This window comes from Elgaria multicarinata, chromosome 2 (genome assembly GCF_023053635.1).
Source record: "Elgaria multicarinata webbii isolate HBS135686 ecotype San Diego chromosome 2, rElgMul1.1.pri, whole genome shotgun sequence".
Lineage (NCBI taxonomy): Eukaryota > Metazoa > Chordata > Lepidosauria > Squamata > Anguidae > Elgaria > Elgaria multicarinata.
The window spans coordinates 112,963,696-112,978,145 of record NC_086172.1 but is presented as its reverse complement, the minus strand read 5'-3'; the positions used below and the strand labels follow the sequence as shown (position 1 = coordinate 112,978,145).

Genomic DNA, 14,450 nt, shown 5'->3' with positions numbered 1-14,450 from the left:
CAGGCACCAACATAACCAACCCCCTTTCAAAGCCATCCAAATTGGTGGCCATCACTATTTCCTTTTATTTGTTCTGAATCCACCAATCAGCTTCATGGAATGACTTCGGGTTCTAGTATTTTGAACCCGGGTTCTAGTATTTTGAGAGAGGGAGAAAAGTATCTCCACACCCTGCATAATTTTGTACACCTCAATTAGGTCTCCCCTTAGCCTCATTTTTCCAAGCTAAACAACCCTAGCTTTTCCTCATAGGGAAGATGCTCCAGCACCTCAATCATTTTAGTTGCCCGTTTCTGCACTTTTTCCAGCTCTATAATATCTTTTTTTTAGGTGTGGTGACCAGAACTGTACACAGTATTCTAAAGGTGGTCGCACCATAGATTTGTATAAAGGCAGTATGATACTGGCACTTTTATTCTCAATTCCTTTTCTTATGATGCCTAACATGGAGTTTGCCTTAGAATCATAGAATCATAGAATAGCAGAGTTGGAAGGGGCCTACAAGGCCATCGAGTCCAACCCCCTGCTCAATGCAGGAATCCACCCTAAAGCATCCCCAACAGATGGTTCTTTACAGCACTTCTTTACAGCGGCCGCACACTGGGTGGACATTTTCATCAAGCTGTCCACCACAACTCCAAGATCTCTTTCTTGTCATCACCAGCTCAGATCCCATCAGGTTATACTTAAAGGTGATTTTTTTGCCCCAACATGCATCACCTTACACTTGCTTACATTGAACCGCATCTGCCATTTGGATGCCCACTCTCCCAGCTTGGAGAGATCCTTTTGGAGCTCTTCTCAATCCCTTTGTGTTTTAACAACCTTAAATAATTTGTTGCCACTGCTCATTCATAATTCCAGATCATGAGTATTCATGATTTTCTCTGCCCAGAGCAAATCCCACACATCTGCTGTTGCAAGTATGTGTCCCAAAGAGGTAGTAGGTTTGCACTACTATTCTGGATCTGTGCAAAGAAAGCACTGTGATATATATTGCACAAGCTTTCCCCAGTTCAGCCAACTATATGAGTAATGAGCAAAAATGATTCAAATCTGTACTGCCGCCTGTACTTTTGAATGGGAAAATGTAATTGTCCAATTGTGAATAGTTATACACATGCAGTGTGCAACACTGATTCAGGTCTACTTTTTTGCTTTTGGAGATGTCTCTTAAATAGTTACGCTCTCCCTATGCAGGAGGGCAGAAAAATATATTTCTAATATCACCCTTTCTCACATTACGCTTACTTTCTGCCCCCACTCCAGGAGCAACAGCTCTTAGTGAAACCTTTCTCCATTTTATGCACTGCCACATAAAGGAAGGTGACCAGAATTCTGATGGCAAATGTACATTTTCCTTAACAGTGGGGCAGGGGGGAACGTATTTTAATTTATGAAGCAACGCATAACTGAACAACCTACTGTTTTAGTTTGTGAATCCCTAAAGACACTGATATAACACAGAGAACATCTCTCATTAACAGTGCTGTTGTATAACTCATTACTTGTATAAGAAGTTCAACAGTAACTCTAAGGAGGCATATTTAGAAAGTTGGAATGCCAACCACATCATGCAAGAGCTAAATAGAAACACATTTCAGTGAGATACCAAAAAAACTCATGTAAACTGCAGCCTTGGCAAACATTTATGTATAAAGATGACTATATAAGAAATGAAGGAATATGATCTATTAATATATATGAAAAATGGTTCAAAACTCTGGTTCTGCATACAAAGAAAATCAAGGTGAAAGAAAATTTAAAATGCGATCAGGAATACCTAGATTACAAGATTTCAAACAGAGCACTCTCTCTCTCTCTCTCCCCATCCCTCCCAGCTCCTCTCGTGTGTGTGTGTGTGTGTGTGTGTGTGTGTGTGAGAGAGAGAGAGAGAGAGAGAGAGATGATCATAAACAGGTGAAACCAGACATCATCTAATTTATATGAATAAACATAAAACCATCCTTAAGGTTTTGTACAGAACAGTTTTACTAGTTTTCCGTTCCATGCATCAGAGAAAAAGGGATCCTCAAGCAGCATTCTGCCATCCTTTCAAGACAACATTGGACTAGATATATAGATATATTTATAATCATTGGCTTTAATTAACATTCTGGAATATATTGAAATGAAATCAGGTTGCATCGAAGTGGAAAAACTCACAAATGAAAGATAGCTCTCTAAAAAACCAAATTAGTTCTGTCCAGATGATTACTTTGCAAAAGGATATGCTGACACCTGGACATTTGACGCAATAGCACACTGAAGATATGAATACAATAGTTTAATTAATAACACTCTTAAGCACAGACTGTAGAGACTAGATAGGCTATCCCATTCTACTAATGATAGCTTCATGGACTAACTTGTAAGCGCATGCACAGCCCATCAACACCATAAAATGTAATGAGTGATAAACATGTACTCCCTTCCCTTGATACCCATCAGTCCCTTTTTGGGCAGATGCATCATGCTTATGAGACATTCAAGCGTAATATTCCATCCACATACAAGAGAAAACATAGCTCATGAACTCCCTATTGCAAAATACCAGGTGCAGAAACTACACAAAAATGAGATGGTATGAACCGAACCATAATCTATCGAATTTCTACCGCACACTAGATTACACTTTGTATCTAATCATTCCAGAAACACATAATTTTAGAAGGCATCTGAGCAGATGATTCATAACAACAAGGAATGATAAGTATCTCGCCAGCTGCTCAAAAAAGAGCTTCAGTAAAGTCTACATAAAGGATAGCTAGTAAAAGTTGTTGTGCTTACTAGTACTTTCTGGATGCTGGTTTTCAGGATGAACATCATAAGGGCTCCATGGATAGTATTTTGAATCTTCATTGTCCTCATCAACGTGGGAACTTGAGGTAACTTCATCTGCATAATAATATATGAATAAGTTGTAATCCCAACCTGAATCTACACTGATACCATAGCCAATGTCTGAGAATTTCCTCCAAGTGCCACCTCCAAGTGAGGCGCAGAAAGTGGCAACAAGGACTTTTTCAGAGGTGCCCCCTGCCCATATTAGGGAATGATCTCTCCACTGAGGCCTGCACCTGGGGCCAACACTGTCATATTTTCAGTGCCTGGATAAGGCTGCCCTCTATTCCTAGCCTTTTATGTCATATGCCATTTGAACAGGTCTAGTATTTTATTCAATTTTTTTTAGCTTTTTAAAATTGTTTTAAAATTTTGTATATTTAAAATTTGTATGCTGTATTTTATTTTGTGAATTGTTGTGAACCACCCAGACAGCTTCAGCTATTGGGCAGTATAGAAATCTAAATAAATAAATAAATGATTCATCGCTTCTTACTGACCTAACTCCCACAATCCTTTTCATTAGTAATTCTTACAAGATACCAATTTGCCTTACAAGATTACAAATTCCAATTTGGAATTTGCCTGACATCCCAAAATAATTTCTGTTCCCTCTTTCCCACAGATCATCTTCCATTTCAAGTTTTTGGAACCTATGGGAGCTTCCTCTCTTCCTCTGGTTGCAGGTGCAAGGAGAACAGAAGCTTTCATTTCTGCTCTTAACTATTCACAATGTAGTGTTATGTCCAAACCCAGACAAAATCTGGTTAGACTGCTGTCAAACAGCAAAATAGTTTGGAAGACTCAATAGGGCAGTTATTGGAAAATAAATTCAATTTCACAAACATATTTTCCAACAATTTTTTTTTACACAATAACACTTCCTTTTTCTGGATCAGGAAACCAGATAAGATTTTAGCCAGTTTGGAAAAGCAAACAAACTTGACATTGAGAAGAAAAAGAAAATGGAACAGGAGGGAAAGAAACAGAAATATGAGGACGTTTCCCACACTTTTTGTGGACTGGTTTTTATGGAGGGAACAGAAAATGGTAACCAACATTGCCATAATTCTGAAACTATGATTTATTTTTGAGGGTGCATTAGCTGTTTAGGAATGTATGGCTATTTTTCACTGCATCTGTATGATATCTGATTAAAAAAGACATCGGTTGTAAAGCACATGGACTTGTACCCAATTGGTATCTTTTCACCTGTTGTAAGGTTATTTGATCCAGCAGAGGCTTCTATCCACAAAACAGGAAGAGGAGAGATATTTGGTGACACCCCCACCCCATGGCCCCTCCAAATCTGCTCTGGAGAGTCGGTGGGTCCTTCTGAACAGTGTGGGAGGTAGTGGGAGGGTGCTGCAGGGGAACTGGGATTCCCCACAATCCCGGCATCCCTGTTCTGGTGACAAAATCTTTTGCTGGATCAAAAAGCCTTCTGTCAGCGGCAGGACACCAACTGGATACTACCCATGTTTGTATATAAACAAGGTCTTCAGTCTGTAGCAACTGGGAAATTCTTGACATAGGAATAGAGTAATTGTTTAAAGCAACAGTGTTGTAGGTTTCTTAGGACTCTTTGTAGGTTTTGCTATAATAGAGGAACAAGGCCACTCTTGTAGAGTTTTTCAGTACAGGCTTAGATGGACCACTACTCTGACTCAACAGAAGACAATTTTCCTGATTAATACTTGCTACTTTTCCACATGATTACCCAATATCATTCTGTTATATTCCAGGCATACCTGTAGAATGAGGATTCTGGGAGATACCATGTCTGATGACACTGGGATCTGTTGTTACTCTGTCATTTGCAGAACCACTGCCCATACTAATGTCATCATCTGTCACTGGTGGCCGTTCTGTGAATCTCTTTCCATCAATAAAGCGAGATCCATCGGAATTGAAAATTTCTATTGGAAAAAGAAAGGAAAGAACTGTACATAGCTCTTAGGCTCAATGTAGATGAATATTTGCAGTAAGATGACCACATATTGCAGCGATAGCTATTTACCTAGTGGTAACTTAACCATGGCCATTGTACATATAGCCACATAGCAGCCAATTCAGAGCATGTTTTAGCTTTACGTGAACATGCAGCAGTGAGTCTCAGATGTCTGTGCATGTCTGTGAGCAGGCAATTGGAAACATCCTCTTCCCAGAATTTGTAGTTACATCCAAAATGGGAACATTGGTTAGTTTAAACGATGGTTCACTTCAACAATGTTGTAATTATGAGTTAATCCTGGATTCTTTCTACTTTGAGCTGACCACAATTTGCCATTCTTGAATATAAAGATACACTGTAGTTAATTAAAAACAATGCTTCCAACCTCCTTCTCGCAGCCACAATAGAGGAAGGGATGCAGGGGGGGACATACCACTTTTCTGTTCTGTGAATTATGGAATGTACTGTGTATACAATGGCATGATGTCATGCCAGTGGAAACTAGATGCCGAACGATGAACAAGAGGAGAATCCAACTAAAGTTACTGGCTGCATTTACACTTGCACAAACCATTGTGCAAATGGTTGTGCACAACTCTTGTGCAAACCATTGTGCAACCTGTTGTCCAATTGCTTGCACAACCAGCTGCATAGGAGTAACAGGAAACAGAAAGCTTTGGCAGAGCTCTGCTAGCGTGATTCAAGTTTGCAGAATGACGTCACTGGATACTACCCAATGTGTTTTCAAACACAGAGCACAGTGCAGATGGCCCTGTATGTGCAGACCTCCCTGCGTTAGAAGGCACATGTAATCAATTTCGGGCACAGTTTGCAAGACTTACACTGCAATCCTATGATGTCTACTTGTAAGTCCCATTAATTACAGTGTGTGTAGCAATGGAAACGTTTAGGAACTAATGATTAAAAAAAAACCAGTCTTCCCCAACTTGGTGCCCTCCAGATGTTTTGGATTTCAATTTCCATCGGCCCCAGCCAGCATGGGCAATAGTCTGGATCACTGGGGAGTTAGTGTCCAGTTCAGTGACTTGTTCCACACTGACACTGTGTTTCAGCATTGTCTGAGTAAGGCACTGCATGCAGAAAAAAGCATCAAGGAAGTCGATGCACAAAGGCACCTATGCTCCTTTCTGAAGTATAATGTAAGAAAAAGGAATGTACACATCAAAGCTTGATATGTGATTCAAAGGCTCAAAGCTAAGGAAGAGCTGATGGGGAGAAGCCCAATAGCAGGAATACCCACAAGCAACATCTTGTTTAACAATAATATGATTATTTTTAATAGTTCAGAATGGCTTTATAAAGCCTAATTCTAGTTGCTAACTAGAAAATCAATGGATTTAAGCTAAGGTAGATGTTTATACTATTAAACTTAGGTAGATGTTTATACAATTAAATACTCAGGATGTGTTTTCTTCTGACATATTAACAGTTTGCAAGTCTTATATCCATTCTGTAAAGTATACTCTATGAAGTATGAAATTAGTTTTTTACCTATTTTGCTGTCATTATTCGGCCAAACGGAGTATAACTTTATCACTGGGTCACAATTTATATCTGCTCTTTCTAAAGGGGAGAAAACATCAGAATATTAGCTGGTTAATTTTAGTAAAAAGCAGTAACAGAAACAGGAAGTGAAAACAAAACTGAGGGCAGAATCCAGTGGGGCACTTTGGGCAGCAAGCAATGGGTTCATGCGCACACGGTCAGCCCCGTCAGTTCCAGTCTGCATGTGGCCAGCCCCACTGGCTCCGATGTACAAGAAGCTCCTACTGCTTTCAGAACGCTGCCCTTCCGCCCCCTTCCCCCGCCAATTCCCTTCCGCCCTGTCAATTCCCTTCCACAAGCAGTGGATCCTGCCAATTCCGCTGTACAAGTAGGACCCACCAATCATGCATGGGATATTCAACGCTTTTCAGAGAAAGCTGTGAAATAAGTGGAAATGCTTGTTTCTGGACGAAGGCAGGTTGACGGATCTCTGTGATGTGACCTCCGTTAACCTGCCTCCTTCCATAAATGAGCATATCTGCTCATTTGGGGTTGCCCTGCAAGTGCTAAATTGATGTTGCATCAGCAGTGGGGTTTGCTGGTGCAACAGAATTGGCAGGACATAAGAGAATCAGCGGGGGTGTAAGCACCTCATTGGATTCTGCCCTGACTTTGCACCAGGTTTCAACTGAGAACTCAACCATCATACAACACAACTCCCCCATAAATGTTCACTTGTTGGGGGGGGGGGGACTAGAATGTGGAGTTAGCAAATATACTGTACTTGTTCATACTAAGCGTAGACTTTTGTTAAAAGAAAAAAAACAGTTAAAGGCTGAAATTTGCACAAGGCTAACATCTGTATCCTTTGTGTCTACTGGAAACACCATCTACTTCCTAACCATCCTAAATGCTCAAGAAAGTTGTAGTCAGAACAATTGCTGGTTTTTAGAACAACAACAGATGGCGATGTAATTTTCTTGGGCTCTGATTGAACTTCAGCTACATATAAGTTTTCTTGGACACAGCAGCCCCATGCAGAACTACAAGAAACTTAGCACATGTTGAGCTAATCTCATCTCTTGTTTCTTCTGTTTCATAAAATGTAACACAGACAAAATGGAGGCACTGAATGTGTGTCAGGTATATGTACAAGGCTGGCCTTGTACCTAGTGGGAAATGGTTTGAGAATGTCAGATGCCTCTGCAAGCTTATCTCTGTAAGAAGTTCCCAGAGAACCAGCAACTTTAAGGCTGAGACAGGGAGTGAACAAGGTACTCCCATGGGAACTTTTTACAGAGATAAGCTTGCAGAGACATCTGACATTCTCAAACCATTTCCTAATAAATCTACCCACTAGGTACAAGGCTGGCCTTGTACCTATACCTGACATTGTGTGACTCTGAAATATGCTCATGGGGAAGTATGTGAAGAAACCAAGACATACCTGATGCATTGAAGCAGAAGGTATCATATCGGTCAGATATATTTGACGTAAGTACGTAAATCCCAGTGTTATTTGCTGCACAGAGATGATAAGGTGTATGCCGGGGAAGTACAATTTTGTCTTGTATATAACCATATCTGGGAAAAAGAGACAATCTTATTAGTGGGCAGAAGGTAGGCACGAAGGTAGATCTCTCGTTGATTTGCAATACATCAACACAAATTTATCTGATTTTCAGCTAAGATTAGCAGCAACAAACACGCACACACACACACACACACACACACACCAATGCTCTAATTCAGTTTCATCAACCTGGTGCCCTCTAGAAGTGTTGGGACTGCAACTTCCATCATTACCCAACCAGCATGGCCATTGTGTTCAGAAGAAATTCATGGGCAGAGAATTCTTTAATTCGCAGTGTATGTCTTTTGTACCAAGCCCCGATTGCTGGACTTCAGGCTTTAAATAAAAAACCAAAGTAGATCCTGCCAACCTAAAGTCTGCCCACACTATATTTAAGTATATAACTAATGTACACAGAACTATATTTTACTATAGAACATCTGTGAAGGAATCACATTTCCCACACTATAGATATATAATTCAATAGAAATACAACACAGAGAAACTTATTATAATTATTATTGTTATATCCCGCCTTTTTTCCTCCAAGGAAGCCAAGGCAGCATACATAATCCTCCTCTCCATTTTATGCTCACAACAACAACCCTGTGAGGTAGGTTGGGCTGGGAGTCTGTGACTGGTCCAAAGTCACCCAGTGAGTTTCTGTGGCTGAGTGGGGACTAGAACTCAGCCACTACACCATACTGTATTATAAATCTTCAAATTATTTAATTTGTACTGTACTCATACAATAAATGGTTTCAAAATGTAGTATGATTTTGTAGGATGGGCAATGAAGTGAAAGATTTGTAGATACCTCTTTTTGTTGGTGTTCCTTCTCAGGTATTCCTGAAACCTTCATTTAAAAGAATCTCACCAAGCTGAGCTAAGGAAGACCTCTGAATGAAAACCTAGACAGCAATTGCAGCCAGCTTAGATAGCATTTGGTTAGGCAGCCAAATGGCCTGACTCAATATAAGGCAGCTTCATATGTTCATTGTATTTAACCATCATGAGGGTATTGCCATATAGGAACTGTGTTAGGGCGCTGTATTTAGAAAGGAGAAGATATTTCCCCCCAGTCCAATTTTCTGATCCACCAGCTTTTAACATCTGTGTTTTGAATTCCTGAGAATGACCAGAGGATTATTAAAGTGTGGATCGCCTCATATTGTACAAGGGGTTATTATAATAGGCAGTTTTATGCTGTCTCTTTCAGCCCTGTGATTCCATGAACCCACACTCCCTACATTTCCCCAACTTATCAGCATTAACAAACTGACTGTCGTATTGCAAATAGGGACAGAGACAAGGAGAGACACGGATCAAGTTTTAGTTTATATGCAAGGATGATGAAAAACACACCACCCTTTAAAAATTGCAAAGCTTTAATAAATTTCTGAAATGTAGCAATAATTTACTCATGGAATGCTAGCTAAATTACTTAATGTTCCTCTTATTATTCTGTATTGAGCTCAGGGCTTTTCGGCATATATGTAGAACCTCATAAATCAGGCTGAAATTTCAATGAAATGTGCTTAGTAAAATTATGTAATGGGTTATGGATATTTTGCAATTCTGTATCAAATGTGTAATTCCTCAAGTTTTACTAGTTTCCCTTAGAGCTCCTTCGCTGAGAAGGTTGATTAAACATGAATGATTAAATGGCCCTCCGCCCATTACCCTTTTAAAGAATTGCTACCGATCAGGCAGAGGCATCAGACATGGCTGTTGTGAAGATTATAGTAAACTCTTAAGTGAGACCCAAAAAACTATAGTCCACTTTATGATTCATGTCCACCTGGTTCACATCACAGTATGACTTTACAGCATTAAATGTTAATTGTGGGAGGAACATAACTTAGCTAACGCATCAATCTTTCCTGTTAGTTCAGCATAGTTTATGGCAGTGTGAAAACTAATATCCCTTCTTTATAATTTAGTCAAAACCATTTATATTGATACCCAGTTGACTCATATTCATTCTTTTTCTATTCCAGTTGTATGATATATATATATATATATATATCGCTTAGGCTACAATCTTGTGAATACCTGGAGTAAATCTCACTGAACTCAATGGGACTGATTTCCCAGTGAACGTGTATAAAATCAGGATGAATTATTTATTTATTTATTTATTTATTTATTTATTTTGTTTTAGCTGACCTTAACAGCAAGCAAACAAGCAGGGTTTCTGAAGCTTGATCTTAAACATGGCAAGGTTCATATGGGTAAAGGTGGTCATTCAAATAACCTGGCCCCAAATCATTTAGAGCTTTAAATATCAAAAACGGCCCTTTGAATGGACCTGGAAATGCAATGGCAACCAGTACAGTATTGGTGTAATATGACTCAGCTGTGGATCCAACAAGCACATGAGTAGCTATATTTTGTACCAGGTAAGCTTCCAAATCATCTTCAAAGGCAGCCCCATGTAGAGCATATTATAATAGTCTAGTGTGGATGTAATTACTGCATGCATAACTGAGGTAAGATAGGATTTCTCTACATGCAAATCAAGAAAGAGCCTCTGCCTGATTTTCACGAATTTCCCCCTTCCCTCTGTACCATCTCCTACCACATTGAGCCTGGTCCCCCAGCCATACGTGTAGTATCTTGGAGGGGCTTGATGGACTGCCATGGAAGTCCACTTCCACCAGCCTATTTGCATGCGCCTAAATCAGGATCCAACCTATTCAGTTTCTTCCTGATAGTTCTGCCTGTCAATTTAAATCCCATAATTTAGATTCTCTCCCTTACACACACACACACACACACACACACACACACACACACAAAGTAATTACAATGCAAGTCGGGCCATAATGGGAAATGGTCCTATAGGAGACCTTCCAAGAATGCCAACTGGGCCCAGTCTACATGGCTGATCTCGTGCAGAGCAAGAGCACATTGGGGCTGACACCAATCCACAGCAACCTTGCAGCTTCCCTTTGGAAAAGGCATGCGTTAGTAAGCAGAAATATGGACTTCACAGAGTTCCAAAATGATGCTAAGAGACCTGTGTAGCCTAAACAGGCTTTAGTTGACAAGAGTAGGCCTCATTCCCTGGATGGGCTTCTCATAGTTACGTCACCCTTTTCTCATAGAGTCTTATCTCAAGATGAGCTGGGAGGTTTTCACTCCTAACCAAGCTCTAGAAATGCAATTATTTTCTGAAGTTTAAACGCTTTGGGAACCTGCAAGAGGGAGCCCCCACTTCTTCTTCTGAGAGCAGGGAGGGATGCAGCCTATCAGCTCCTGAGAAGAAGCCAGACACCTAGCACAGGTGCCTATTAACCATTATCCTTTTAACCATTCACAATTGTGTAGTAGCCTGCTTTACCCATTCACAATAGGTAGCATGGTTTTCCTATTCACAATAGCGCAATAGTTCTGTTTTAAGCTTTCACAATATCTCAATGGTGGATGAGAGGGGAGAGGTATGATGTAAACTACAGGGTTTTTCAGTGCTTCCATTAAACTTCCCTGAGCAGGAGAAGTGAACAGGGGCAGGGGAACAAGACTCTCTCATTCACAGAGCACTACCTATGTGGTTAATGACATTCAGTTCTACTCGCTGGACTCTGCCCACCCATCCCCAAGAAAAACACACACATCATGTAAAGATTCAAAAGCAACAACAGTTCAGCTTTTCAGCAGAATATGGCGTTCTACAGTCATGAATGTGAAGATGCTATTTAGTGCTGGTGGTGAGTTATATCTTAATAACTGCAAGAATTTTCACAGAAAATGCTACAAACAACATATATAATAAGTTGGAAAAGAAGATGGGAAAAGAAGATTTGGACTACCATGGTGATGAATAAAATAATAGTTTATATGTTGCTATGGGAAGGGGAAAATGAACTCCATCCAGACTTACTAAAAAAGTTTGATACCATTTTACCAATTTTTGAAATAAGGTTAGACCAGGTGATTTAGTAACCTTAGATATACTATATATGTGTTAAGTTGAAGTACTGTAATGAGTTTGAATGAGTGCATTGGGAAACGAACATTTTAATTTTATTTTTTTTATAAAGTGGCATTTTATCAATTTGCTTTTCTTTAGTGTGATGTGGATCATCAGAGATTCACAAACACTCATACAGAAAGAAGACTACAGTTCATTTGTTATAAGTTACTTAGGCATATGTTACCTTTAGGCCATGCAGTCACCTAAGACAAGGAACAATTCCTTCCAGACAATGAAGTTGCTAAATCAATATTCACCCTGCCCTTTGGTGCATATGTCTATGTAGGTGGGCAGGAAGACTGGTAAATATTTATTGAACATATCTGCAGTGCTGCTGATGAGAGTATAGTGACTAATAGAGTGATAAACAGAATGAGCTACGAAGTCTCTGACTCAAGTCTTGCCTAAGCTGTGTACTCACTAGGTGGCCTTAAGTGCAAGCATGATTCTCTCCCAGCCTCCACACCTGAAGTATGCGTATAAATGTACTGGTATCTTTTCCAGCTTTGTTCTAAGGATTACTGAAAACCATGTGTGTGAGCAAGTGCTTTGAAGACATGGCTTTTTAGCTGGTGGTTGCACCAGCTGCACCACCATCTTCTTTGTAAAGGTTTTTTAAGTATATAATGAACAGAAAAAGTTGGAAGGAGAGAAAGAAAAAGACAAACTTTGGAAGAAAGTTTGGATTAAAGCAGAAAAAGAAAGAGTTGGAGAAATAGGAGGTGCACAGTAAAAAAAAAGAAAAGAAAAGAAAAAAGGATCATATAATACAGACTGGGCTTGATTTTAAGTTGGGTCTATTTACCACCCAGGGGTACACAGGGGGTGGTAAATGCCTCACTTTGTCACAGAGCAGTGGCTGCTGCCTTGAAAGAGAATCCATCCCTGGACCCAGAGGTATGTGAGAACTATGGCTAATATCCCCTGTTTGGGCATGTGGTGGCTGGGCAGATTCAGACGTTCTTGGAGGAAACTGATTATCTGGACCCATTTCAGTCTGGTTCAGGCCAGGGCACAACACTGAAATAGCCTTGGCCGCTCTGACTGACGACCTACTCCGCATGAAAGACTGGGGGAGTGCTACCCTGTTGATCTTCCTGGATCTCTCAGCAGCTTTTCATTCCATTGGTATCTTACTGGATCGGCTCTGCGAGAGGCACTTTGTTACAGTGGTTCTGCTCCTACTTGCAGGGCTGATTTCAGAGAGTGGTATTGGGGCATTCCTGTTCCACCCCATGGCTATTAAGCTGTGGGGTGCCACGGGGTTCTAGTCTATCCCCCATGCTGTTCAACATCTATATGAAGCTGCTGGGTGAGGTCTTTAGGGGTTTGGGTGTCATCAGCATGTTGATGATACTCAGCTCTATTTCTTCTTGTCATTGGAGTCATCTGGGGCAGTGAAGGTGCTGGACCAGCGCTTGGGGGCTGTAATGGGCTGGATGAAGGCTAATAAACTGAACCTGAATCCTGATAAGACAGAAGCTCTGTGGATTGGTGGTTCCTGAGTCTGGGAATTGGGTAAGCAACCTGTTCTCGATGGGGCTGCACTTCCTCTGAAGGAGCAGGTGCGTAGTTTGGGCGTATTCCTAGATCAATCCTTGTCACTGGAGGTCCAGGTGGCCTCCATGGCCCGGAGTACTTGGGGTCAGCTTTGACTGACCTGCTACCTATGGACTTTCCTGGACAGGGATAGCCTAGCCACAGTAGTACATGCACTGGTAACTTCCAGATTAGACTACTGCAATGCACTCTACGTGGGGCTGCCCTTGAAAACGACTTGGAAGTTGCAGCTATTGCAAAATGCAGCAGCTGGACTGCTGACCAGTACATCTTACAGAGACCATATAACTCTTAAAGGAATTGCACGGGCTGTCAATACGCTTCCAGTCAGAATTCAAGGTATTGGTAATGACGTATAAAGCCCTAAACGGCTTGGGACCTCCATACTTGAGGGAGCGCCTCTCCCTATATATGTCTGCCCGAGATTTGAGATCTGTTGGAGGATCCCTCCTCTACGTCCCACCAGTGCGAGACATATGCTATGGTGGGACGTGGGAGAGGGCTTTCTCTGTTGTTGCACCCCAGCTGTGGAATGCCCTCCCCTTGGAGGCCTGACTGGCACCAGCACTGGTTTCATTTTGACGCCAAGTTAAGACACGGCTTTTTAACAAGCCTCTGATGGCTAAATTCACCAAGCCTGCACATAGTTTTAATTGTTTTAATCGGTTTTACTGTTTTTAAATTCTGCACTGGTTCTAGCTTATTAATGTTTTATTTTATTTTTTAGCTGTGTATATCTATTGTTTCATATTGTTTGTATTATTTTATCTGTACGCCACCCTGAAATCTTTGTGATATAGGATGGGATAAAAATGTATAAATAAATAAATAAATAAGAAAAGGTTGTTGTTTATTCATTCAGTCGCTTCCGACTCTTCGTGACTTCATGGACCAGCCCACGCCAGAGCTTTCTGTCGGCTGTTGCCACCCTTAGCTCCCTCAAGGTCAAGTCTGTCACCTCCAGAATATCATCCATCCATCTTGCCCTTGGTCGGCCCCTCTTCCTTTTGCCTTCCGCTTTCCCTAGCATCAGC

General features: G+C 40.8%; 1 protein-coding gene across 1 annotated transcript in view; it reads right to left on the bottom strand.

The window, feature by feature from the left end:
* The window catches only part of CD44 (CD44 molecule (IN blood group)), a 100,616-nt gene that overhangs the window by 32,429 nt on the left and 53,737 nt on the right, over positions 1-14,450 (bottom strand). Inside the window, 4 exon segments of the mRNA XM_063118427.1 lie at positions 2,791-2,898; positions 4,596-4,763; positions 6,311-6,382; positions 7,752-7,888. Of these exon segments, the coding sequence (XP_062974497.1) occupies positions 2,791-2,898; positions 4,596-4,763; positions 6,311-6,382; positions 7,752-7,888 (485 nt within the window).